Source organism: Heterocephalus glaber, unplaced genomic scaffold (assembly GCF_053883595.1).
Source record: "Heterocephalus glaber isolate CG9 unplaced genomic scaffold, H.glaber_assembly_v1.0 deba00001431, whole genome shotgun sequence".
In the NCBI taxonomy this organism is placed as follows: Eukaryota; Metazoa; Chordata; class Mammalia; order Rodentia; family Bathyergidae; genus Heterocephalus; species Heterocephalus glaber.
This window is the reverse complement of record NW_028258295.1, coordinates 302707-330121: the sequence shown is the minus strand read 5'-3', so window position 1 is coordinate 330121 and position 27415 is coordinate 302707. Positions and strand designations below refer to the sequence as shown.

Here is a 27415-nt window from a genome sequence, read left to right as displayed (position 1 = left end):
CCTCCAGTGGGGTTACGTTAGGTGTCCTCCTCTCCTCCACACTACCATGGGCTTCACAGGAGGCCCCAGGTGAGCCTAGGTGGTTCAAGTTATCTCATTCTCCTGCCAATATGTGATTCAGGACAAGTGATTCAGTTTTGACTAAGGAGATGTGAACTGAGGTCTAGAGTGAGAGAGTCGTTTTTCTTCCTCTGGACATTTCTATGCCTGGAGATGATGCTTAGAACTGCTGCAGCCATCCTGGCTCTAGCCTGAGCATGGAGCCAACCTAAGGGTGACAAGCAGTGACAGAAAGAACCTGAGCCTCCAATCACATCACTCTGGAGTCTTGCTCTGCCATGTGACACCACACTGTCTTTTTCTGCACAAGACATTTTAATTAGGAATTGTGTTACTGGAAGCTGAGAACACCTTAACTGGCACAGAGGCCCTGGGGATCCCATGGCTCCTAGGGCATTGTTGGATCAAGTCCAGAGAGGTTTGGGGCTTACTCCTTCCCAAGGCCTCTTGGTCCCCTGGAGGCTGTGTGCAAGTCCTGAGAGACTGTCACCACTGCACACTTGAGAGGAAGCTTGCCACACCATTTCTCACTCTCTCATCAAGCCCCGAGTTTCTTCCTGTCACATGGTTGTTGCTATTTCCTCTCTATCTGGGATGTGGTTTTCTTGGCTGATGCTCTTATTAGCACATGATCTGAATGCTGAGAGGTGAGTGTGTGCTTGTTCAAATGTCTTTTAGCACAAATAACTCTGGAGCCTTCAACATTCTTTGGGAGCTTCTAATAATTACAACTCTAGCTGGGGACACTGGGGCCAAGGAGCAGGTGGAAGGAAAATTGCTAAGGCTTCTGTCTCATCTCCATCTATGTACAACCACACTCTATGAGGGTGGTATGAGCAACATGTCCCCAGAAGACTCTGTGCTTCATAGGTCTTCTCCAGTCCAACCTGGGCTGATCCAAGCGGACACCACTTAAGGCCTGAATATCCTTTCCCCTCCATGCATCTTTCGTGAGTTCTCCCTCCACCACCAAGCCATCTCTTTTGCAGGTGCCTGGCTGTTCATCCACTCCAGCTCTCACTTGGGTCCTCACCCTACTTCTCTGAGAAGTTTCTTTCCCCCTCTCTTGCTCCTCCAGCTCCCCCACCCCAGTTGCTAATCTCCTCCCTGCACCCAATTTCACCTCCCAGGGTGTGGAGTCTGTAATTGCTCTGCCTCATCCAGATCTCCATTCTGAAGCATCTCTTTGCTCTCCTAATTGCATTCTCCCTCTGCTATTATTTACTAATTTAGCTCTGGAAAGCATTTGGGACTGTAATCAGAGGAACACAGTTTCTGTTTCAAAATCCCTGAATCCCTGTCTCCACTTCTGTGCCCACTTGGGAAGTGGGAGCAAGTCTTTTCTGTTCTCTTCCTTTTCCTCCCCTTCCCCTGCCTCCCCTTCCATTTCCTTTTCCTCTCACAGCCCCCTCCCCATCTTTCCAAGGCTTCTGTTCCCTATCTGTGTGCATGTGCCTCTCAGTTTTGTCTCTGCTCCTCCTGTCCCTGTCTCTTCTAAATATTAAATCCCCCAACTGGCTCATTCCTCATTTAAAATCCTCTCCTCTATTTTGGCACCAAAATGTTTGGCAAGGAACTCTCAGTTCTCTTGTTTTTATATTTTCATTTGGTTCCTCATTGTTATTTTCTTTTGAGCTGTTTGCAAATTGTTTCAGGGAATGAAAGACTTGGTATAAATTAAGATGAATCAATTCTGACTCAGTGTGGCTAGATTCCTTCTCCCTCCGGTGAAGTGAAGATCACAATATCTTCTAGACACACCTATAACCCTCATCTCTCCCCAAACCCCTGGTGACTGGGCTCCCAGGATCCTCTGGGACTCGCATTTGTTGTTGAACTTCTGTACACATAAACTCTGCCCCTTGATATAATACTGGAGCAGGAACCATAGACATCTCATGGAATAGTTCTTACAATCTGGATTTTATTCAATGAAATAAACACTTAATTACAAACATCTGCTTTACCCTAAATTCTAATTACTTAATCCAGCCATCTGTAATTTTAATGATTTCCCAGGATTTTCGTTCTTTGCAGCATGATTAATGAGAATGACATCTGAAGCTGGTGGGTGAGTGTCTCTGTTCACACTCCCTCCTCTACTTGCATTGTCTTGGGCAGACAGTGCATCTGCAGCCTGCTGTTGGCCACCTGGCAAGTTCCGCCTGGTTGAGTGGAATGAACTTTCTTCCTGGTTACCTTCCCATCCAGCCACTCTTTTCCTGTCCTGTTCTGACAGCTCCACCTTGAATCCTGGGAAAGTGAAGAAATGAAGGAGACTCATCCACCAGTTGGAAGAAGGGAATGAGGAGAAAATGCCAGGAGTGGAGAAAGGGTGGGAAGTATGGAGGGGAGGGAAGAAAGAGAAAGAGAAATAGAAAGGAGGTCACATGGAGAAGGCAACAGTGAGAGGGAAGAGTGACAGGAGGATGTGGGAGAAACAAAGCAAGGGAATGAGCCTGAGAAGGAGAGAAAAGGAAAGAGAAGAAAAGGGCAAAGAGAGGAAGAAGGGGAAGGAAAGGGATTGTCCACACTGAGTGGGAGCTGGGATTAGACTTTTTACAGTGCTCCATTGGGAGAAAAACTAGGCTGAATTTTCCTGGAATGGACTCCCTCAGCTTCAAGAAAGAGCTGAGTGATTTGTGCCAGGAGTTTCTCAGCCCCCAGAAAGACAAGAAGATGTAGGTTTTCAAAGGTTAAGCTGCTAAAGTGAGAAGTCTTGAGAGAGATGTGCTGCTATTGTCACTGCTGTGAGAGTCCCTTCCAGTACTTAGAGGTGACAGCACCTCCCTTCTCCCTCAGAGGCCATCACAGAGATGATGGCTGGAAAGTTCCCCACACCAAGCAGTAGATTTAAGAGCTAAAACAGGCTGTGGTAGAGACTCTAATGTGCCATCGAGCTCTTCTGAACTTGTTTCCTCATTTGTCAAAAAGAGCCGCAGGACCACCCTGTTACTAGGATGATATGATGAGGATAAAAGGCCAGGGCAGGGTGAGTTCATGAGCAATGCTATGGTGGTCTTCAGCTGTGTGGAGACAAGCACAGCAGCCCAATCTCCAGAGCAAGAAAAAAACACATCCATTTTAGAGGTAAAAGACATAAGTAAAATAAAATCAAAGGAGCTTGGCCATAACACCCAGATGAAGTGGGACCAGAGCCTGTGACCACATACAGAGATCAGTTCTAGATCTGAGGCTCAGTAATGGTGACTTTTCGCACCCAGCAGGGAGGGAGCCTCCACAGAACACTCCTGGCTGCCCAAAGCCCTTCCCAAAATCCTTGGGGAGCCTGCAAAGCTGAGGCTTTGGGAATTCCAAGACAGGACCAGGACTGGGAGGGTGACTGGTGAGGTCAAGGTTTGTATTTAAGCTGCTCCAGGCAGATTCTATAGGGCAGGACAGCCTCTCCAGGTCTGTGGAGTGAGGCAACAGAGAGCCACCTCTTCCCAGGAGGCTGTGTACACTCCCAGGGTTTTATACACAGAAAATGAGCAGCAAGTCAGTCATGCATCTCTTAATGTTGGGGACTCGTTCTGAGAAGTCTGTCATTAGTCAGTTTTGCCATTGTTAGAACATCAGAGTGTGCATTTATACACACTAAGACAGCTAGGAAGTCATTAGGCAATGTGATCTTATGGGACCACTGTTGGGTGTGTGATCTGTGGTTCACTGTAACCTCATTGTGTGGCTCATGACTATATTTCTTTCCCACCTTCTGGAAGGCCTTCCCTGAACCCTATAGGCAGAGAGCTTTCCCTCTGCTTCTGCAGGAATAACACAACTCTGGAGCCATTTTCCTCCATGGGAAGGTGATTTTGCTTCCTGCATGTACCTAGCACAGTGACTGTTGTCCTTCTTCACCTTACAGACTGAGTAATGGGCCTCAGTGCCTTAGCTTGCCCCACATTCAGGCATTCAGGCTCTTCGCCATGTGAATCTGTATTCCTTTTGCCCTCTGAAAGGGTAGATTACATTTCCTCCTTATATGGCTTTGCATGCCTTTTTTTTTTTTTTGCCAAACAAAATGAAGAAGAAGCCATGTTGTATTTTTTTGCGGGATTTAGGTCTCAGAGGTTGTTACGTTTAGATCTAAAATGTCCCCCAAAGGTCTCGTGTGTTCAGAGCAGGGGCTTTTAGAAGGTGACTGGATCATGAGCCTTCTATCTTCATTGGTTGATGAATCCATTGATGAGATCATAATTTGATGGCATTGTTGGGAGGTGATAGAAACTTAGGAGATGGGGCCTAGTTGAAAGGAGTGGGTCATGGTCACATGACCTTGGGACTGTATCTTGTCCCCGGCCCCTTCCTCTATGGCTCTCATGCTCTTTCTGCTTCCTGCCTGTCATAAAGTGAGCAGCTTTCCTTTGCCATGCACTTCTGCCATGATGTTTTGCCTTACTATACCCTAGAAGCAATGGAGCTGGTCAACGATAGACTGACACCTCTGAAACTGTGAGCCAAAATAAACTTTTCTTATTCTAAATTGATTTTCTCAGGAATTTGGTCACAGCAATGAAAAGCTGATTAACACGGACATTTGTGTGTTTTCAATTGCATTGCTACCCATCTTCGATCCCATGTCAGGCTGGCCTGTGGGTCCAGGGGAAACAGGAGAGGCACATGGAGCAGAGCTACCACAACATGCCCAATCTACATCAGCCAACCCAGATTTGTTGCATGACCTTGGCTGGGTCAACAGAGCTGCCTAGGTAAGTCAGCTTAAATGAGCTGATGCCCAGGGGACCCGCAGATGCACAAGCCATTTAAATGTGAACTGTTGTTTGCTAGTGGTTCTTTTTTGTGGTTGGTTGTTAAAAAGCACTGATACAGCAAAACTGTCTGATATATTTACGGAGGCCTATCCCAGCATATAGAGGATTAGATAAACTTATCCAATGATCTCCTAAGATGCTCAAGCATAATTAGACTAATATTATAGATAAAGGGTATAAGGCACAGACAGGCTAGATAACTACTTAAGATCACACAGCAAGAAAATGGTGAAGTTGATGTTTGAGTCTAGTGGTCTTTTGGGATGTGTGACCTCGGCTAGAGCTGGCCCTGCAGTTCTATGAGAGGCTCTTTGTTGGGTCCTTACAAAGGATCCCACTGGTGATTAAGAGGCTCTTGTCTGCCTACTCATGGCCAGTGAGCATTAATTGCAGGGCTGACACCCTCAGAGAGAAACTGGAAATATAACATGGGAACCTTTGCTTTTACTATGCCAAATGCCAAATGTGGTAAGGTTTGGACTGGAGAGGAGGAGGCATTGTTTTCCCTTTCCTGACACAGTGCTATCAGCCTTTCAAGTTCATCAGGGCCTCATTAGAGTACTGGAGTGATTGTTGCAAGAACCTCAGACTCTACTGGTGGAATAGGGCTCAAATTCTTGCAGGTGGATGATTCTGATCTTATACAAGACACTGTGCTTAATGATGTCTCTCACTGCCCCTTAAGCCATCTAATGGGGTGAGAGCTCCCTTCCTCCAGATGACCCCCTCTCCTGACCCTCAAATCCTTCCTATGGATTCTTAGCTCTTTCAAGTCTAAAATAGCTTGCTGGGATGCACTCCATAAACCTTCTTTAAAACTCCGCTCTCAATCCCTCTTTTCCTGTCTGCTTTCCTGGATCAAAGCTTCCTGAGTATTTTGTGAGCTCTAACCCCCTTGGGCACCATTCCTTCCTAAAATTTCCATCAGGCTATGGAATCATAAAGGCCCAGAGTTTTATAAAAGGTCACTATGTCCATGCCTTGCCCTCGGCAGGCCCACCTTGGATCACCATGTTGCCAACCGCTAATTAGGTACCCATGTGTGCAGATTTCTAGATATGCCTTTGCATCTGGGCATGTCATATCAAAGACAGATACGGATCTTGTTTTAAAAGCCCATCAGAGAACTTCCCTCTCCAGAAGGGTCAATTGCCATCTCTCAGGCGATTTTTTTCCATATCTTTCTAGCTCATTCCACCTGACTTATTCATATATTTGACAAATATCTATTAAGTATTTTAATTTTGCTTGGCCTAATTACAGTGTGGGAAGGAAATAGTGGTCCTAGAGAGGAACAAAATAACACCATGGTTCAAAATACAAACTTTAAAGTCATACAAGAAAGCCTGAGTTCCAAGATTAGGTCTAGCTCTGTGAGCCTGGGCTAGTTACTCAAACTTTATGGGCCTCAGTTTTGTCATATGAGAAACGGATATACTGATAGCACTGATCTCAGAAAGCTATGGTGAGCTGCACATGGGCTGCTTTTTTAAAAAAATAAAATGATGTATGGAATCTGCCTAGGACAAGGCTGAGAAAGCCATGTAATCCTGAGCTCCTGAGAACTTGCCATTTAAAATATGGATATGACGGATACACTTGACCTGCCCCACAGCATAAGAATAGCCAACCCAATGAAGAATGACCAGGTAGAGGGACAAAAACACAGGGGGTCAGAAAAGAAGCCTCTCTAGATGAGTTACTTGGAGCAGTGGCCCAGTAAGGTGGAAAGAGCACTGGAGCAGGAGCTCTCAGCAACAGCACCATGGGGGGTCTGACCACAGGAGGCTTGCAGACAACAGTAAATGACAACTTAGAGCCTCCACATGACCCTATCGCTCTGCCTTCTCGACCCATTTGGTGTTCTGAGCTCACTACTCCCTGAACCTCATCCCTGTACTCACTTCCCAACACATCTACACATCATTGTGAGCTGGGACTGGAGAAGGGAAAAGGGTGGACTCCAGGAGGGCTTGTTCCCAGCAGTCAGGCCACAGTGGGGTGCACTTGGAGCCCCAGGACACCAGGGAGGAGCTCTGGGGGACACTTACCGCAGGTCCAGTGAAGGGGACATGGTCACAGTTCTCTTGCCAGGATTGGTTGAGGCTCTGGGCAAACTCTTGGAAAAAAGCATGAGATTGGTTGAAAATGGAAAATCCTAGGATGTTGACACGATCATCCACAAGGCTGTCCATTCTCTGGAGTGAGAACTCCTGCAAAGACCCAGCAGTCAGAAACAGAGAACAAAGTTAAGAAGGGAGAGAATGACAGATGGGCTGTGCTATAGCACCCTCAAGGGACCTTGCTCTAGTCCAATAAACACGAGGTGCTCTGCTGGGTGCTAAGGGTCCAGGGTTTACCAAGAGTGGTTCTTCCAGGAGCTTACAGTGTCAGAGTTCATGGGATAAATAGAGAAATAAGTAGAATAATCTCTAAGCAAGGTATATACAAAATACAAAACATACTAGATAGAGAAAGAAACCTGGATATATGTCCCTGGCATAGGCAAGACTATATTCACTGAAGATATGACTAGAGCTGAAGTCTGAAGGATGTAAAGGGTTCTTCCAGGTAGAAAATATGTCTGGACTTAGGTTCTTCCAGCCAGAAATCACCGTGTAGACAAAGACATAGAGGTAAGAATGTGTGTGGTCCTTTAAGTTAGCTGCCTAGGGTGCACTTTGGAGAAAGCATAGCTCCTCAAAGTGTGATTCTACCATCACAATCACTTAAGCATCTTTTTAAAAAGTGACAATCTCTGTACCCCATCTATGACCAGCTGAGTCTGTATGGCTGGAGCTGAGTAGCATTCAGCTTATGCATGGCAACATGTGGGAGCCCCTGGATGAGCACACAGGATGCATGGAGCTGGGGGAGGAGTGCTGACAAATGAAGCAGGAGGGGTTTGCAGGGCCAAAATCTAAGTGCCTGGATGCCAGGCTGGGAACTTGCGTTTTGTTCTATAGAAGAGTGTCAAATCAAGTTCATTTTCTAAGAATCTGAACTTGCAAATCTGTAGGCATGGTTATGCCTTCATTTCTCATTATTTTTTTCATTCGTTTCTCATGTGCCCAACACTGTTTTAGGCACAGAGGATATGAATGAGAGATGTACTTGCTGCTCTCAAGGATCTTGCAGGCTACTGGAAGAAACAAGATAGTTAAGGAAACAAATTCATTACCATTTCAGATAGCTGAGGGGGTGGGGGCTGCATTAAGCAAGGCAGTCAGAGATGCCCCATATGGGACAGTGACATCTAAAAGTTCAAGAGCATTCTCTAGGCAACCCATGGTCTTTGCCCAATCACCTGGCCATGTGTGAGCCTGTAGGTGTACTGCCATTGAGGCCAGCTAGTGTCACTGAGAGAAGCAGAGTTCTCTGAGCTCAGAGTCCGGCACCTCCAAGGTCTCCCTTGGCCCTAAACAGGGAAACTAGGCAAGAGGATATATATGGGTTGTACAGCTTGCCGATCTCCGGGTAAAGCCATCTTCTCAGACTGAAATGACACACTCATTCTAAGTGCTCAAACAGTGACAGATGGCAAGTACCTTAGACTTACTTTCTGGCCAGGTGGAATTACAGCTTTCCTATAGGTGGTCTCCTTTTCTGAAGACAAAGCTCCTCCAGCCCATGGTACTTCCCTTACCATCTACAACCTTTGCCAAGACCTACGGCTGCAGACCTCAGCCCACCTGCCCAGAGTCCATGTTCATTAGCTTCAGCTTGTGGACTGGAATAACAAAGACTCCTCTGAAGCCATCAGCTCCTTGATAGAGTGGAGCTGGATGGGATTAAGTATATTTTGGATCCTGCCACACTCCCATTGGGGGGGAAATGGATGTGCCAGAGAATGTATTGATTCATAAGCTGATCTTATGTTCTGTCTCTCTTCACAAGGCAGCTGCCTGTGCACCGTGGGCTATCAGCAGGCATGAGGGGGCAGATGGCTAATGAGAAGAGATGCATTTGTCAACGGTGAGGTGACAAGACACAGAGCCAGGCTGCTGTTGGGAAACCAAGGGCTTTATTGGCCATGGTCAGTGAGGGCTGGAAAATGTCTTCTTCCCCTGGTCTCCTATCAATGTGGGCAGACACATGGCCCCACCACTACACTCTCCCCACATGCACAGCCTAATGGATGGAGGCTCATTCAAGGAAGCATGATGTCTTGGATGTCCACAAACTTACAATGGGAGTGGGGCCAGGAGGATAGAGTGGATAAGGGCTTCTGTGTTAAAGCCAGGTTCATGGTCAACCTGGACATATGACTTTAAGTAAGGTCTTTAGCATTTCTGGGCTTCAGATCCATACTGTGTAAAATAAGAGCAATAATACTAGCAACCTCCTAGGTTGTTTCAAGGAACAAGCAAAATTTATGCAAAGGTTTAGCATCATATGTGGCAAATAAGAAGTGCTCAATGTATGACAGATACTAAAACACTTCCATGAGATCTTAGGCAGGATCTAACCCCCTCCTTTAGTTACACGTGTTGTGGAAACCTAAGTCAGATCCTGTAAATGCACATTCTGGGCAGAATAAGAATGAATGAGCTAATTGCAGACATTTAGAGACAGTCTATCCAGAAGTTAGACAATATGTTTTCCTGCCTATTAATTCCTATCTTCTTATCCCTCAACTATATCCTATTTCCTATTTTCAAAGGCATCTTAATATAAAAATAATCTAGGAGCTTCCTTGATGATTCATTCTATTTATAACAACTCAGGGGAAATCTTGCAGAAGGACAAGAAAGGGATTGGGATGTTCTTTTATTGCAATTTCCTGGGATACTATAGAGTTCTACTCTCCAAGCATCCTTACAGTTAGGAAACTCTTCTTTATATCTAAACTTAGACTTCCCTGAAGCTAATGAAAGCTATTTACCAAAAAAAAATATGGGAAACAGGTAACCACCACCAGTTTATATACAGTATTTCTTAATGTGTGTTTCTCGGGACATCAGCTTCCCAAAGATATTAGAAATTTCATGAAAACAAGATTCCATGTTAAGTAAGATGAGAAATCAGGGTAGGAATCATTGTATAATATTTTTGCCTTTTCTCAATTCATAGCAAGCACTGGTATATTAAAGGTTGAAAGAAGTCCTGCTGTGAAAAGTTTGGCTAATTTTGTTTAACCCCAAATCTTCCAAACACATTGATCATAGAAACACTACTTTTCCCATAAAACCTATGAATATCCCACAGTAGTGTTCTATACAATACAATCTTGGAAATGCTAATGCATTCAGAGAAATGTATACTACAAATTCCAAATCAAATAGTGGAGATATTTTGTTAAGATAGGTTTTTTTTTATGAAATTAACAGATTTCAGGATTGGAAGGGATTAAAACTCAGTAGTTCCTACCACTCTTAACTATGAACTATATCTCAAGCTAAGAATATATAACCAGCTCATTCAGGTTGCTGTATGCACCCCTCTAGTCTATCTGGCTAAGACTTTTATAAAATGATTTAAAGCAGTACCTGGGATGGAATAGGTTTATAGAGTTCTTGATACTGTTCCTATAAATGTCCCAGGAAGGGATATCCTATAAATGCCCCAGTGTGAGTAGATTCACATTGTCCTGACATCAGCGAAACCAGGGTGAAGAATGAGACTAACCAGGTGAATCACTCAGTAAGGGCAAATGGCCATGTGCTAAGGCAAGTGGAGGAACAGAGACCAATACCAAGAATTCCATCACTCCACTTGTGCATGTCGTTGTGATAGCTCTTGTGTCACCATTATTTTTTCACATGTGTGAAATTCTCTCTCCAAAGGGCTGTATGCTCCCAGGGAGCAAAGTTGTGTTGGTCTCACTTTTGAGCCCCACACTGCACCTAGCATAATGCCTGATCCCTAGAAGCTTCTGGATCAGTACTGGTTGAAAGACTGTTGACTGAAGACATTTCAATGCCTTGGGTCCTCACTGCTGTCACCTCTATCACTAATCACAGTTGTGTATGTCCAGAAGGTATAAGAATATGTGTAACACTTGTACCAGCCCTTTATTGACCTCTGGAAGTTGCATTATTGTATTTTGAAAGACAAATTTCTGACAGCTTGTTTTCTTATCACTTGGGTCTCTTATTTAAAAACTTAAAAATGTGCCTGTGTGTGTGTGTGTGTGTGTGTGTGTGCGCGCGCGCGCACAGGCACCCATGCTTGAGTATATAATTGTATGTAAGAATCCAAAAAACTAGGGCTGGGGATTTAGTTCAGTGGTTCCCCTGCCTGTCTCACAAGCCCAAGGTCCTGAGTTTGATTCCCCCGTACCAAAAAAAAAAAAGAAAAGAAAAAAGAATCCAAATAACTATAGGTGAAGGTCAGGTCATAGCCACAAGTGAATACAGGGAGATGTTACTCTGTAATAAAGGAATGCCTCATGGATAACAGATTGAGGGCTACTCTACCACAGGTGCCAAGGCTGAGCTAAGTAGTTCTGACTTTCTCTGACAGGTGTGACATTTCCAGTGTCCTGATCTACTACAGGAAACCTTCCGTGGATCTACAGCCTGTTCCCTCACCTGGTCAGGAAGCCAGGGTAGAATGCGAGAGGGGCACCCAGTCAGGAATAAGATCCAGGAAGATGGTGATTTTGGAGAGACAGAAGAAGAGAGGGAATGGGAGGCTGTGAGATTACCCTGGTCAGGAATGGAACAACGATGCCTCACACCATGCAGGAGTCAAATGCAAAAATGCACAACTTTGGGACCAAATATTTGAATTGGGTGAGGGCATCAGATCGCCGACCTGTGGGCAGCTTCTGCTCAGGGTGATGGAGCAGAGGAGGAAGTGTCCTCTGTGAGGAGCAGGGACACATTCAGCCTGTGCTAAGCAACCAAGTTCTAGTTTGTCAACCCTAGAGATGAGATAGGACAAGATGGATCAAATAGAGCTGCAAGAATAAGGGTTCAAATGATCCATATTCTACTCCTGTGCTTGACTTTAAGGAGAAAAATCAAGAAACTGAAGCACATGTCCAGACTGTACCCTTAGGTGCTATCTATTTCCTAACCTAGGTCAGACAGGGAAGTAGGGGAAATGGCATTCTGTGATCTTTCTTTTCCTTGCCCAAAAGTCCCTGCTCCTTTGTATTCCTAATCCAATAAGTGTGCTACTCTTCTCCCAGGGACCTAGGCTAGAAACTTCAGGGCAGCCTCAGCCCCATCTTTTTAATTTCACCCTCAGTTCATTGCCAATTCTGTCAAATCTATGTCCTGTCTCTTGAATTTGTTGCTTCTTTTCCAATACCACCAGGGTAGACCTTCATCCTTTCTCCTTTGCAACAGTTGCCTATTAGACCAATATCATGCCTCTGGTCTTGGGAAACATGGCTGCTATACTGTTCAATCTCAGGTGCCATTTTTTCCTGATGAAAATGTGAATGGTGCCTAATGGCATTGTGCAATGTGGCAATTTCACCAGGAAACAGCAGCATGGGTTAGAAAGAGCACAGATTTTGAAATAAGATAGTCCTGGGTTCATAGCCTGATTTGATCACATACTGACTGAATAATATCAGGAAGGTCTCTGAACTATCATTCTGTTTCCCTGTGACCCACAGAAGGCTTCGGAGACATAGAAGACCCCCAGGATATGTAAGTCCTCTGCTCTCCAAGTGCAAACCAACCTGTGCATTGCAGGTGTTAACCAAGAGGATGAGCTGCCCCTTCTTCCTACTTTCTCCTGCTCCCTATTTTATAGGTGGGTCCTACAAAAAGGGAAATATCTGGCCTGACAGTTTCTCCTCCCTCCTTCCCTTTCCCTATCACTGTGAAAGAAGCTTTTTTTTGTCTTTAGTACATATTTGTGATACATAATGAATACATTCATTCATAGTGGGGAGTTGATACATGTGCATATCAGCATTTTAATCCTCTTCACTTCCTCTTCCCCTCCACTCACTCCCTACTCCTTCTTTCCATCTCTGAAGCTATTCTTACCTACTTGTCAAATAAGTTTTGCTAAGTCACCTTAAGGTGTTATTTGCTTGGTGTGGCTATTTAAGTCAAGATAAGAAGGATGCAGCTAAAGTTCAAACCTTGCAACCATAAATAACATTAACAAAGAAATCATTATGAAAATAACTACTACTATTTTTTGGCTATCAACTGTGTGCCAGGCAGAAGTAAGCACTTCTTGCACTTGCACTCCATTTAACCTTACAATCTGTGGCCTGGGAGTTATTATTGCCCTTTTAGAGATGTACAGTAAAACTGAGACCCAGAGCAGTGAAATGGCTTTCCTAAGGCCACATGGCTGGTATACAAGTGGTTCTGGATTCAAATCCAGGTCCTATTGACTTCAAAGCCAGCGTTCTACATTCTACCATTTACTCATAGCAGAAGTCAGAGGTACTATGCACTCCTTGGTACTGTGCCGTAAAATAACCCACCAGAAAATGGAGTTAAAGCTGCTGGCAGAATATATGTGCTGACCTTAAGATCAGAGAGGAGATTTGAAACCACAGAACAAATGCTGGTGGTCTAAGTGAATAAGAGGATTATCAAACATTGACTGAGTTTCTGTATAAGATGGATTTTAATTACAAACAGGTCAGGAACTTGGTATAGGCTCCATCCAGGCTGACTACTGGAACAGTGATTTTAGAAACATGGAAGTGGTTCAGTTTGTCCTATATTGCATCTGCTCAGCTTGAAGAACTGAGAGAAGGAATACTAGGGTGCAGCAGGTAAAGAGGAATTAGAAATAAATGCAGGGTAATTGAAGGCATATGTAGCTTAGATGGTGTAGGGAAAAAGGCAGTCAAATGCAGCGTCATGAACTTGGCCACCTTCCACAGACAGCTGTTGAGAAGCCATAGCCACTCCCAGAAAAGTCTCTCTGAGGTCACTGTTACTCAGGCCACACTCTTCCCTGCTGGCCTGTGGACCCCAGCCAGGTAAAGCAGGCTGGCTCACTCATGGCTGTGTACCCAGCACCTAGAGAAAAATCAGTGAAACCCGAAACTGCCTTTTTTGGCTTAATTAACGATTAGCCACGTAATGGTGCTGGGGAATGTGGGCATGGATTTGAAAGTTGTAACATCTGAAATCATATATTGGTATTCTGTCCTGTATTTTCCTCTCTGAAATCCCACATTTTAAAAACCAATCATTGGCTTTTTAATTTTTTAATCTATTTTTATCTCTTTTAATTAGACAACGATCATCATTAGAAAATGGGGAAAATAATATTTCACAGAATTGTTGTGAGACTCAAAAGGGATGATAGAGAGGAATGCTCTGTGTAGTTGGGAAGTACAATATAGGCTCCTTGAGTTATTGGTTTTATTAGAAGTCACAATACAACAGCTTAAATTATGCATTTTCTATGCACTTTCAGGCAGTTAGAAAAATAGTGGGGACAGGGAGCCTCTTGAAGCCTACCAGATTCTGCCCAAAGGTGGCTTCTCTCTGCTTCTGAATAAGGCTCTCAGCCGCAGATGGCCTGAGAGCCTTAACTTGTCGCCAGGGCCATAGGCAATTTATAAAATGTGTTACCTCAAAAGTGTAAATAAGGACTAAAAGGTAATAATAGATAATGTGAAATAGGAAGAAAAGGGGCAAACGGGACGGGGAAGTGGGAGGGGTAGGGGAAAGGAAAGAAGAGAATGGAATTAATCTGAGAAAATGAAAAACTGGAAACAAAGTCTTTGTAAATAGGGAAGGATGGAGGGGCTGAATGGAGGGCAGGGGAATGGGGAAAAAATCACCAAGAGAGATTATGTAAAGGTGCAAATTTCCAGTGATGAATGTCATTATATTGTATACCTAAAATGTACCAATAAAATAAAATTTAAAATAAAAGAGAGAAAGCAAAAAAAAAAAACCATGTGTTACCTCAATGTTTTTTTTTTGTATTAAATTCTTTTATTGGTACATTGTAGGTATACAACACAATTACATTTCTCATTGGGAATTGTACCTTTATATAATGCATCTTGGTTCTTATTTTTTCCCCATTCCTAGCTCCGCCTTCACGCCCTCCACCCTTCCCTATTTACAAAGACTTTATTTCCATTTTTTCCATTTCTCATCATTTTTCCTTTCCCTTCTTTCCTTTCCCCTGTGCCTCCCACTACCCCTACCCCTTTGGACCTTTTATTCCTATTTTACATTATCGATTATTCATACTAATCATTGGTACATTTTAGGTATACAATATAATGACATTCATCATTGGAAATTTGCACCTTTACATAGTTTCTCTTGGTTCTTGTTTTTCACCCTTGCCCAGCCCTCCCTTCAACCCCTCCAGCCCTCCCTATTTACAAAGATTTTGTTTCTATTTTTCCATTTTCTCATATTAATCCCATTCCCTTCTATCCTTTCCTTTAGCCCTCTCACTTCCTTCCCCTTTGCCCCTTTTCTTCCTATTTCACATGACCTATTATACATTTAGTCTTTATTTACACTTTCAGTTTCTCACACCAGAGAAACTATTCGGTATTTATACATGTGTGTCCTATTTATTTCACTTAAGAGTATTGCCTCAATGTGCATCCACTTAGCTATAAATGTCTCTAATTTCTCATTTTTTATGGCTGAGTAGTACTCCATTTTATAAAAAACCACATTGTCTTTATCCAGTCTTCAGTTGATGGGCATTTGGGGTATTTCCAAGTTTTAGCTATTACAAACTGTGCTGCTATGAACATGGGTGCACATATATCACTGTGGTAGGATTCTTTTAATTCTTTGGGGAAGATCCCCAGCAGTGGAATAGCAGGGTCAAATGGGATTTCCAGTCCTAGTTCTTTGAGGTATCTCCATACTGATTTCCACAGTGCTTACACCAGTCTACACTCCCACCAGCAGTGGAGCAGGGTTCCTCTTTCCCCACAGCCCCGCCAGCATTGGTTATTGGTTGATTTCATGATAGCAGCCATTCTTTCTGGAGTCAAGTGGAATCTCAGCATTGTTTTCATTTGCATCTCTCAAATGACCAGTGACGTTGAACATTTTTTCATGTATTTATCTGCTATTTCTACTTCTTTGTCTGAGAAATGTCTGTTCATTTCAGATGCCCATTTTTGGATTGGGTCTTTGAATTTGGGAGGTCTGATCTTTTTAAGTTCTTTATAGATTCAAGATAGTAGACCTTTGTCTGAGGAAGAGCAGGTGAAGGTTTTTTCCCACATTGGGGATTGTCTCTTCACACTGCTGGTGGTTTCTCTTGCTGTGCAGAAGCTTTTTAATAAGAAGAGATCCCATTTGTTGATTGTTTGTGATAGTTCACGGGCAACTGAGGTTTTGTTCCTAAAATCTTTTCCTACACCGATGTCTTCAAGGGTTCTACATAACCTCTGTTCCAACTGGTTCAGCATTTCTATTTTAATATTGAGATCTTTAATCCATTTTGATTTTAGTTTAGTGCATGGTGAGAGATACAGGTCTAGTTTTAATCTTTGGCAAGTTGAAGCCCAATTTTTCCAGCACCATTTATTAAAGAGGCTATCTTTCCTCCAGTGAGGGTGTTTGGCTCCTTTACTGAAGATGAGATGGCTGAGTGTGTCTGGCATTGTTTCTGCATCGTCTAATCTGTTCCACTAGTCCTCAAGCCTGTTTCTTTGCCAGTACCATGCTGTTTTTATCACAGGAGCTTTGTAGTATAGTTGCAGGTTGGGGATTGTGATACCCCCTACCATGTCTCTGTTACCTAGAATTGCTTTTGCTATTCTGGGTCTCTTCTTGCTCCAAATGAATTTTTGGATTGTTTTCTTGAGGTCTGTGAAGTATGCTGCTGGGATCTCAATTGGAATTGCATTAAATCTATATAGCAGTTTTGGAAGTGTGGCCATTTTCACTATATTAATTCTTCCTACCCAGGAGCAGGGGATGTCTGTCCATTTTCTGATATCATCTTCAATCTCTCTTTTCAGAGTGCCATAGTTTTCAGAGAAGAGGTCTTTGATTTCTTTCATTAGGATGATTCCTAGATATTTCAGTTTTTTGGATGCTATTGTGAAAGGAATTATTTGCCCTATTTCTCTCTCAGTGAGTCTGTCATTGGTGTAGAGGAAAGCTATTGATTTTTGTGTGTTGACCTTGTATCCAGCTACTTGACTGAATTTGGTTATTAAGTCTAGAAGACTTTTGGTGGAGTTCTTGGGGTCTTCTACATAGAGTATCGTGTCATCTGCAAATAATGACAATTTGACTTTTTCATTTCCTATCTTTATTCCTTTTATTTCTTTCTCTTGTCTGATTGCCATGGCTAATGTTTCCAGAACTATATTGAACAAGAGTGGTGATAGTGGACATCCTTGTCTTGTTCCTGATTTTAGTGTGAAGGATTCCAGTTTTTGACCATTTAGTATAATATTGGCTATTGGTTTTTCATAGATGTTTGAGGTAGAGACCATCTATTCCAATTTTTGTAGGGTTTTCATCATAAATGCATGTTGGATTTTGTCAAATACTTTTTCTGCATCTATGGAGATAATCATATGGTTTTTGTCCTTGGCTCTATTGATATAGTGTATTACATTAATTGATTTTCGTACATTGAACTATCCCTGCATCCCTGGGATGAATCCCACTTGATCAGGGTGTATGATCTTTTTGATGATCTTCTGCATTCTGTTTGCCAGTATCTTATTAAGGATTTTTGCATCTATGTTCATTAGTGAGATTGGCCTATAGTTCTCTTTTTCAGTTGGGTTTTTCTCTGCTTTGGGGATCAAGGTGATGCTTGCTTCCAGGAATGAATTTGGGAGTATTGCTTCCCTTTCAATTTCACTGAAGAGTTTAAACAGTAGTGGCAGCAGTTCCTCTCTAAATGTCTTGTAGAATTCAGCAGTGAAGCCATCAGGGCCCGGGCTTTTTTTGGTGATAAGTTTTTAATTACGTTTTCAATTTCATTGGTTGATACTGGGTTGTTCAGAATTTTTAGGTCTTCTTCATTCAACTTTGGTAATTCATATGTATCTAGGAATCTGTCCATTTCTTCTGTGTTGTCCATCTTATTGGCATATAGGTTCTGGAAGTAGGTATTGATGATCCTCTGGATTTCTGCTGGGTCTGTTGTAGTTTCACCCTTTTCATTCCTAATTGCATGGATTTGGGCCTTTTCTTTCCTTTTTCTGACAAGGTTGACTAAAGGTTTATCAATTTTGTTGATTCTTTCAAAGAACCAACTCTTGGCTTCACTGATTTTTTGTATCGTTCTCTTAGTCTCCATTGCATTGATTTCTCCTCTGATCTTTATAATTTCTTCCCTTGTATGAGCTTTGGGGTTGTCCTGCTCTTCTTTTTCTAGAAGCTTGAGGTTCAGCATCAGGTTGTTTAATTGGGCTCGTTCTGTTTTCCTAAGATGTGTATTCACTGCTATGAATTTCCCTCCTAAGACTGCTTTCATTGTGTCTCATAGATTCCGATATGTTGTACTGTCATTGTCATTTAATTGAAGGAACTGTCTGATTTCTTCTTTAATTTCCTCTGTGACCCATTGATTATTCAGAAGTGTGTTGTTCAATTTCCACGTGTTCATGAAATTTTTTGAGTTTCTTTTGCTGTGGATCTCCAATTTCATGGCACTATGGTCTGATAAGATACAGGGGATAACTTCAGTTCCTTTGCACTTACTTTAACATGTTGGGTGTGTGAGTATGTGGTCTATTTTTGAGAATAAACCATGTGCAGCTGAGAAGAATGTGTATTCTGATTTTGTGGGGTGGAAGACTCTGTAAACATCTGTTAAGTTCATTTGTTCAAGAGTTCGATTGAGTTCTAGTATTTCATTATTTATTTTTAGTCTAGTTGATCTATCTATTTGTGACAGTGGGGTGTTGAGGTCCCCCACTACAATTGTATTAGTGCATATATGGCTTTTCATGTCCGTTAGTATTTGTTTTATATAGTTGGGTGCACTAGTGTTTGGTGCATAGATATTTATGATTGTCACCTCTTCCTCTTGGATTCTTCCCTTTACAAGGATGTAGTGTCCTTCTTCATCTCTCTTAATTAGTGTTGGTTTGAAATCTACTTGATCTGCCAAGAGGATAGCTACTCCTGCTTTTTTTCAGGTTCCTGTCACATGCAGTATTGTTTTCCACCCTTTAACTTTCAGTCTATGAGTTTCCTTTTGAATGAAGTGTGTTTCTTGTATGCAGCATATTGTTGGATTTTGCTTCTTGAGCCATTCTGCCAGTGTATTTCTTTTGATTGGTGAATTGAGAGCATTAACGTTGATGGTTATAACTGAAACGTATTGACTTGTCATTGCCATGAGTTTTTGTTTTTGTTGGGTTCTCCCCCTTTACATTTAATTTCTTGTCATGCCAGATGGGTTCATTCTGCTTTGCTTCCTGGGGTTGTGATCCTCAATGTCTGTTCCTAGGATATTGTGTCAAATTCTTTGTAGTGCTGGTTTGGTATTCACAAAGTTCCTAAGGTGCTCTTTGTCATGAAAGTATCTTATTTCTCCATCCATTTTGAAAGATAGTTTTTCAGGGTACATCAATCTGGGCTGGAGGCTGTTTTCTTTTAGGGCTTGGAATATGTCACTCCAAGCTCTTCTTGCCTTGATGGTTTGTGTTGAGAAGTCTGCTGTGATTCTGATGGGCTTTCCTTTGTATGTGATTTGTTTCTTTTCTCTGACTGCTTGGAGAACTTTGTTCTTCTGTTGAGTTTCTGGAATCTTAACAATTATATCCCTATGTGTAGATTTTCTTTGATCAAGGCTATTTGGAGTTCTGTATACCTCACTTATCTGTATGTCAAGCTCTTTTCCCCTGCTTGGGAAGTTTTCTGCCATTATTTCTGTGAAGAGATTTTTTATGTCATCTGCACTCTCTCCTGTTTCTTCATTGAGCCCAATCAGTCTTATGTTATTCTTTTTTGCATCATCTAGCAGCTGCTGGATTGATTTCTCATGTTCCCTTATAATTTGGAAGCAATTTTTCTTTTCCCGGTCACTAATTGCAATCTTATCTTCTATATCTGAAATTCTGTCCTCACACTGGCTCATTCTGCTGTGTAGACTTTCGATGGAGTTTTTCATGTCCTGGAAATCTATTTGCATCTGTTTTATGGATTCCATTTGTTTCTTATATTGGGATTCCATCATGTTCCTCAGATTCTCTCTAGATTTATTAATCATGTCTTGCACTAAGGGCACAATTTCTCCTGTTATCTGAGAAATTATTTCTGATTTCATTTTTTCCAGATCCTCTTTTGTTGCCAGTTCAGTGGGTCCAGGTGGTTGAGTATCAGAGTGTTCCATCTCCTTTCCCTTTGGGGTTGCTGTAGGTGATCTGGAAGTCTGGTTTTGAGACTTATTTATGTGTTTTCTCATTTCAGCTGGGGTGGGGGGCTGTTAGCGCCTGCACGGATTACCTCCTCTGAGCTGGGTGAGGTGGGACAGGGGTCGGGAGCAGCGGTAGGGATGGTGACCCAAAAGTCCTTTCCTTTGGGCTGGGAGCAGCTGGAGGGATGGTGGCCAGGAAATCCCTTCCTCTGGACCAGGAGCAGTGGGATGGTGGCTCAGAAGCCCCTCCCTCTGGGCCAGGAGCAGTGGGAGGGATGGTGGCCTGGAAGCCCCTTCCTCTGGGCCAGGAGCAGCGGGACAGAAGGTGGCCCAAAAGCCCTTTCTTCTGGGCTGGGAGCAGCGGGAGGGATGGTGACCAGGAAGCCCCTACCTCTGGGCCGGGAACAGTGGGACTCAGTACCTTGGTCTGGTGGTCTGGTGTCCTCTGCGCCTTGGTAATGTGGAATCAGGTGGCTGCCTGTCTGCAGTGGGGTGATTCAGCGTCTTCCTCATGACTCAGGACCTCGGTAGGGCGTGCACAGACCTGCCTGTCTGCAGCGGGCTCACCTCAATGTTTTTATGACCTCTGGAATCTCTCTCAGTTCTGCTGCCTGGACTCAGTTGAGTTGAGACTGGCCTTACTTGCTGCCTCTTCATTCCAGAGCTGGTCCTACTTCTTAAGAGTAGTGTGTCAAACTCCTTAACCCCCAACAGTGAGATTTCAAGCAGTCTCTTGTTTATCTGGTGCGTTTATCCAAGCCACAGCCTTGGTCCTCTTTGTTCCATGCTCATCAGTCTCTGGTCCCTAAACTTCCTCCAAGAAGTTTGCATCTCATGTCACCCCAATTACACCTAAGGTATAAACACCAGTTTGTTATTGAGTGTAACATTATGACTGCTTCCATTGGTGTGGCTCTGCACAGCTTACAAAACATTTTTCTGTGTTACTTTTTGTCCTCAAAACCACACTTGAACAGGACAGGCTTTATTCATATTCTCATTGAGTAGAAAAAACTGAAAGTGTCTTGTCCAGAAGATAGGCATGGGATCAGATCCCAGTACTTGCCATACAAGATCAGAGCATGTTCTATCCTCCCTTTTGGATGTTCAGCACTGGGTTAGGCTACCAGAAGATGGTAGGTGCATGTCCCCTTCACTGAGATTATTAATAACCAATAAGTGAAAAATGTTTTCACACAAGTCCTGAGAACACCAAGAGACCTCAATTTCTTTACCTATAACTATGAAGGTGGAATGGTGGGGAAAATTTTTAAGATTATATCACTTCTTGACTTGAACCTCTAAACTTTCCACCCTAATCCAATCCTCTTCTCTGATTCTCTATCTGTTAATGTCATCATTATTCACCAGTTTTTCAAGCTGGAACTTGGAACTCATCCTTTACTCCTTTCACTCTCTCATTGTCATCTCATGCATCCATGCACTCATTCACTGTCACTTAAGAACATTTTATTCCTTTACATCTCTTGAATCTGTCCCTGCTCTCCATCCCCATTGCCTCTTCTTCAAATTGGTCCTCACCGGCTTGTTCCTGGACTACAGACTAATTAGTTCCTTCCTTTGGTCCTGTAATTCTCCAAGTTTCTTTGCTGTACTATTGCAGGAAGGATGTTTCTAAAGTATAAATTTGATCATAAACTGCCACCTCCATGTTCTTTATTGCATACAAGACAAAAGCAAATTCCTCAGCTAGTCATACAAATCTTTTCATATTATGATTCCTTTTCCACAGTTCCTTACCTTGACTTCTTCCATCATTTAAGCCAGATAGAAGTGCCTACTCAACTGTGTTATCATTCTACCTCCATGTATACCTACCAACATTTAGAGCTATGCAAACCTATCACCATTTAGAGCTTTTTTTGTCAGCTGAAATCATTCCAAACTACCTCCTAGGACTGGCTGCCATTTGAACCAAACACACTTACATTCTCAGCATCTACTCTGGTGCTTCACACATAGAAAGAAATCAATGCTGTTGACTGAATGCATTTTGGAAGGGAGCTCCTATCAGGCTCAGGAAAGGTATAGGGCCACCAGAAGTCTAGAATATTTTGGGCAGTTTTGCATCCTCTCCTTCCCTCCAGAGTACACCTAACTGTGGTACCTGTCAGTCTATTTATCTGCATCAAAGCCTGTGCTCTCTGCAGGCTGGGAGATTGCTTTTTGTGTAATAGGTCTTTGAAGACAGTAGCAACTGGGAGGTTAATTCATACCAGTCAGTAAATTCTATTTAAGGTGAGATTTGGTCCTACATATCCCAGCTTACGGCTCTCTTTGATTCTTCTCCCTGCATGTTTCCTATTCACTTATTCCCTTGACCTGAGCAGGCACATCTATTCTTTCCAAGAACTCTGTTCCTTCTCTGCTTTTCTTTCCCAATATGAGTCCACAACAGAACCTGGAAAGCAGATCATATTCTGTCTTTATTCATTACTCTATTCAGTGCATTATACCATGTGCTTGTGCTGATCAAATGCTCAATGTACATTCATTAAATGAATTAATGTTCTCCTGCAAACACCCATCAGGGTGGAACCACCTTTACAAAGACTTCAGCCACTCTATCCCATGAAGAGGAAGGTGAAGGCCAGGTGGAAAGCCCTCCCACCTCATCTGCAGCAGCTGTAACTATCTTCGTTCTGTATTTAGAAAACTGTTCTGTATCTCTGGGCACTAAATAAGTAGCTGTTAACTATGTAGTTAACTGTGCAGCTGAAATCAGTGAGTGAAATGGATGTGAAAACTGGTGGACTTCTTGTGCTCTCTCACTTCAGGCTAAGGAGAGTTACTGCTTTTCTGTAGGCTTGCTTCCTCCATCGGGTATTGCTTCCTGACCTCTGAGGTTCTCTGCCCTCAGGATCCGTGAGGCAGGTTTCCATATCTCTCCTTTCCTGGATTCCAATGCATCTTCCTCCAGCAATCAGAGGCCCAAGGCCCTCCCCATATCACCAGGAAAGTTGTTTAGGAAGATGAGTGACAGTGATGCTGTCAATCAGTGCCTCTACCTCCTTATTGACTTTGCCTGCCCCATTTCTGCAGAAGATTCAAGTAATGAGTTCTCCATGAGGGCTGAGCATCTTGTAATTCTGACACACTTGAGGTCACTAGTCTCTCAAATAGGTTCCCATGATGAGAAGAATACAAACATAGCAGATTCTCAGAACTCAGAACTTGGCCATGTTGGCTACTTTCATTCTTTCCTTCATGCATTCAACAAAGATGTGAGTGTATATGAAAAAAAAAAAAAGACGTGAGTGTCTCTTCTGGGACACATACCATTCATGTAAAGCATTAGAAATGTGATGATGAGTAAGCCCTATCCTGTCCTCAAGGTGCTTGTAAGGTCCTTATACCCAGTGGCAAGTGGGAGAATCCTGATGCAAGGTAAGTACCAGGTCCTCCTAGAGGCACATACAACAAGGTGGTCCCTTCAGCCACAATAGCTACTGACTTTCCTGAGCTGAGCTGAGAAAGGACTACAAATGGAGACCTGAAAGATGAGCAGGAGCGGGCCAGGGGAAAGTGGAAAAAGGAATTCCACAGACAAAAATAACATTGCAGAGCCCTACAGAGTAAAAGTCACAATAAATTCCATGGACTGCAAGTCACTGTTTCTGGCTGCAGTGTGTGGTGTGTGATGGAAAGGGGGCAGGAGAAAGCCAAGTTCATGAAAGGCTGCAAAAATCATGTTCAAGAAGTTTGGGCTGGAGGAGTTGAGCCACATGGCACCAGCAGCACACATCCCTCCACCATCCCTGTTGAAAAGGGAAGACATGTAAACAAGTTTCAAAACCAGACTCCCAGATCACCTAAGGCAACTCCAAAGAGAAAAGAGATGGAACAATCTGATACTCAACCACCTGGACACTCTGAACTGGCAACAAAAGAAGATCTGGAAAAAATGAAATCAGAAATAATTTCTCAGATAACAGCAGAGATTGTGCCCATAGTGCAAGACATGATTAATAAATCAAGAGAGGACATAGATTAAAAAAAATAGAGGAGCAGAGGAACATGATGGAATCCCAACATAGGAAATGAATGGAATCCATAAAACAAATGCAAACAGATTTCCAGGAGATTAAAAATTCCACTGAAAGTTTACGCAGCAGAATGAGCCAATGTGAGGAGAGAATTCCAGATATAGAAGATAAGATTGCAATTAGTGACCAGGAAAAGAAAAATTTGTTTAAAATAGTAAGGGACCACAAGAAATCAATACAGCAGCTCCTAGATGATGCAAATAAGAATAACATCAGATTGATCAGATTCAATGAAGAAACAGAGAGAGTACAGATGACGTAAAAAAACTGTTCACAGAAGTGATGGCAGAAAACTTCCCAAGCAGGGGAAAACAACTTGGCATAAAGATAAGTGAGGCATTTAGGACTCCAATTAGCCTTGATCAAAAAAAAATCTACACATAGGCATATAATAGTTAAGACTCCAGAAAACCAACAGAAAAACAAAATTCTACAAAGTTAGAGAAAAGAAACAAATCACATACAAAGGAAAGCCCAGCAGAATCACAGCAGACTTCTTAACACAAACCATCAAGGCAAGAAGAGCTTGGAGTGACATATTTCAAGCCCTAAAGGAAAACAGCCTTGAATCCAGACTGATGTACCCTGCAAAACTATCTTTCAAAATTGATGGAAAAAAAGATACTTGCATGACAAAGAGCACCTTAGGAACTTCATGAATACCAAACCAGCACTCCAAAAAATTTTAGACAATATCCTAGGAAAAGACAATGAGGATCACAACCCCAGGAAGCCTAGCAGAATGAATCCACTGGGCAGGACAAGAAATTAAATGCAAAAAGAGCCGGGGATTTAGCTCAGTGGTTTCGCCGCCTACTATGCAAGCGCAAAGACCCGAGTTTGATCCCTGGTACCAAAAAAAAAAAAAAAGAAAGAAAAAGAAAAGAGAAATTAAATGCAAAGGGCGAAATACAGCAAAAAGAAAAAGTCATAACAATGATATGTCAATACAATAACCATCAATGGTTATAACCATCAATGTTAATGGTCTCAGTTCACCAATCAAAAGAAACAGACTGGCAGAACGGGTCAAGAAGCAAGATCAAACAATATGCTGCATACAAGAAACACACTTAATTCAAAAAGAAACTCATGCACTGAAAGTTAAAGGGTGGAAAACAATACTCCATGTGGCAGGAACCACCAACAGTGTGAAGAGACAACCCACAATGTGGGAAAAAATTTTCACCTGCTGTCCCTCAGACAAAGGTCTATTACCTAGAATCTATAAAGAACTTTAAAAAATCAGACCTCCCATATTTAAAGACCCAGTCCAAAAATGGGCATCTGAAATGAACAGACATTTCTCAGACAAAAAAGTAGAAATAGCAAATAAACATATGAAAAAATGTTCAACATCACTGATCATTCGAGGGATGCAAATGAAAACAATGCTGAGATTCCACCTCACTCCAGAAAGAATGGCTGCTATCATGAAATCAACCAATAACAAATGCTGGCAGGGCTGTGGGGAAAGAGGAATGCTGCTCCACTGCTGGTGGGAGTATAGACTGATGCAAGCACTGTGGAAATCAGTATGGAGATACCTCAAAGAACTAGGACTGGAAGTCCCACCCAGCTATTCCCCTGCTGGGTATCTTCCCCAAAGAATTAAAAGAATTCTACCACAGTGATATATGTGCACCCATGTGCATAGCAGCACAATTTGTAATTGGTAAAATTTGGAAGCGGCCCAAATGCCCATCAACTGGACACTGGATCAAGAAAATGTGGTTTTTTACTAAAATGGAGTACTACTCAGCCATAAAAAATGAGAAATTAGAGACATTTATAGCTAAATGGATGCACATAGAGGTGATACTCTTCACACACTTGTGTAAATACCGGTTTGTCTAGTGTGAGAAACTGAAAGTGCAATAAGGACTAAAAGATATAATTGATAATGTGAAATAGGAAGGAAAGGTGCACAGGGGAAGGGGAAGTGGGAGGGGTAGAGGAAAGGAAAGAAGGGAATGGAATTAATATGAGAAAATGAAAAAATGGAAATAAAGTCTTTATCAATAGGGAGGGATAGTGTGGTTGCAGGAAGGGCAGGGGAATGGGGGAACAATAAGAACCAAGAGAGATTATGTAAAGGTGAAAATTTTCAATGATGAATGTCATTATATTGTGTACATAAAATATACCAATGAAATTAATTTTAAAAAAGAATTTTGGGCTTAATCCTCAAAGCAGTGGGAAGCCAATGAATAGTCCCAACTGTGGAATCACAGCTTTGGAATTCACAAGAGATGCATCCACCATCTGAGTTCTGGACTGGAGGCTTGGGCTGGATGGCAGGCGCCTGCTTACCACTGGGCTGTGAATGTGCACCATCAATCCAGAGCCAGGGCTTGGGGAGCCTCATGGTAGTTAATTGAGCTGTGGATTTCACTGACACTGAGTGAAGCCTGATACTGAGAATAGAGAAGCTAGATTGCTTAATAATAACAGCACTTGCTACTCCTAATGGTGCTTGTAATACAATAGCACTTATAATACAATAATATTTGCCATAATGTCTATTCTCATTCTCCCTATGCTTCACAAACATTCATTAAATCCCAAACACTCTTCTCAGCAGGACCCAGATGTTTCAAGGTAGAGGGTCTCCCCAGTACCTGCAGCAGTCTCCAGTGGCTTCAGTCTGCCCTCAGGGGATAGTTTACAGACCACTGTCAGAGGTGAAGGCATGAATTCTGCCCAAAGCTCTACCCTGGCCAGCAAGACATCATGATGTTCATCATCAGCATTATTGGGGATGCACTGATTTTCCTATTCCAGCTGTTTCAAATATCATCTTTCTGGTTCCCTGGCCACACTTCTCCTTGTCTACCACTTACCAGCAGGTAGAGAGGGAAATCAAAGAAATAAACCGATACTCAGAGTTGGTTTGTGTGCATGACAGACATGATTCCAAGATGACCCATAAGACACCCCATCTCCTTGCATACACAGTATCCCTAGGACTTTGACTATGATGAGTTTTTCTTATGTGATTAGGTTATGTGAAATGGCATGCCTGACTTTAAGACAGACATTATCCAGATGGACCTGACCTAAGCCTGTGATCCTTTAAAAATCATGTTTGCACTGGCTCTTTGCAGGGAAGGAAGTCAAAGAACTCTGTGGGCTGGAGGGCTGCACTACAGGAAGAGTTCCTATTGATGACATGGAGCTGTCACAGGGCAAATACCTCAGAGTGGCCTCTGGATGCTGAGAGCCGTTCTTAGCCAAGCAAGAAAATAGAGC

At 42.6% G+C, this 27415-nt stretch overlaps 1 protein-coding gene across 3 annotated transcripts in view; it reads right to left on the bottom strand.

The window, feature by feature from the left end:
- Nucleotides 1-27415, bottom strand: part of Grik4 (glutamate ionotropic receptor kainate type subunit 4) — a 436311-nt gene that overhangs the window by 110184 nt on the left and 298712 nt on the right. For all 3 annotated transcript variants that reach the window (XR_015451727.1, XM_087212564.1, XM_021249070.2), the window contains one exon: nt 6887-7048. Coding sequence is in view for 2 of the 3 variants with exons in the window: in XM_087212564.1 (XP_087068690.1) it covers nt 6887-7048 (162 nt within the window). In the remaining variant the exon portion in view is untranslated. The remainder of the gene's footprint in view (nt 1-6886; nt 7049-27415) is intronic.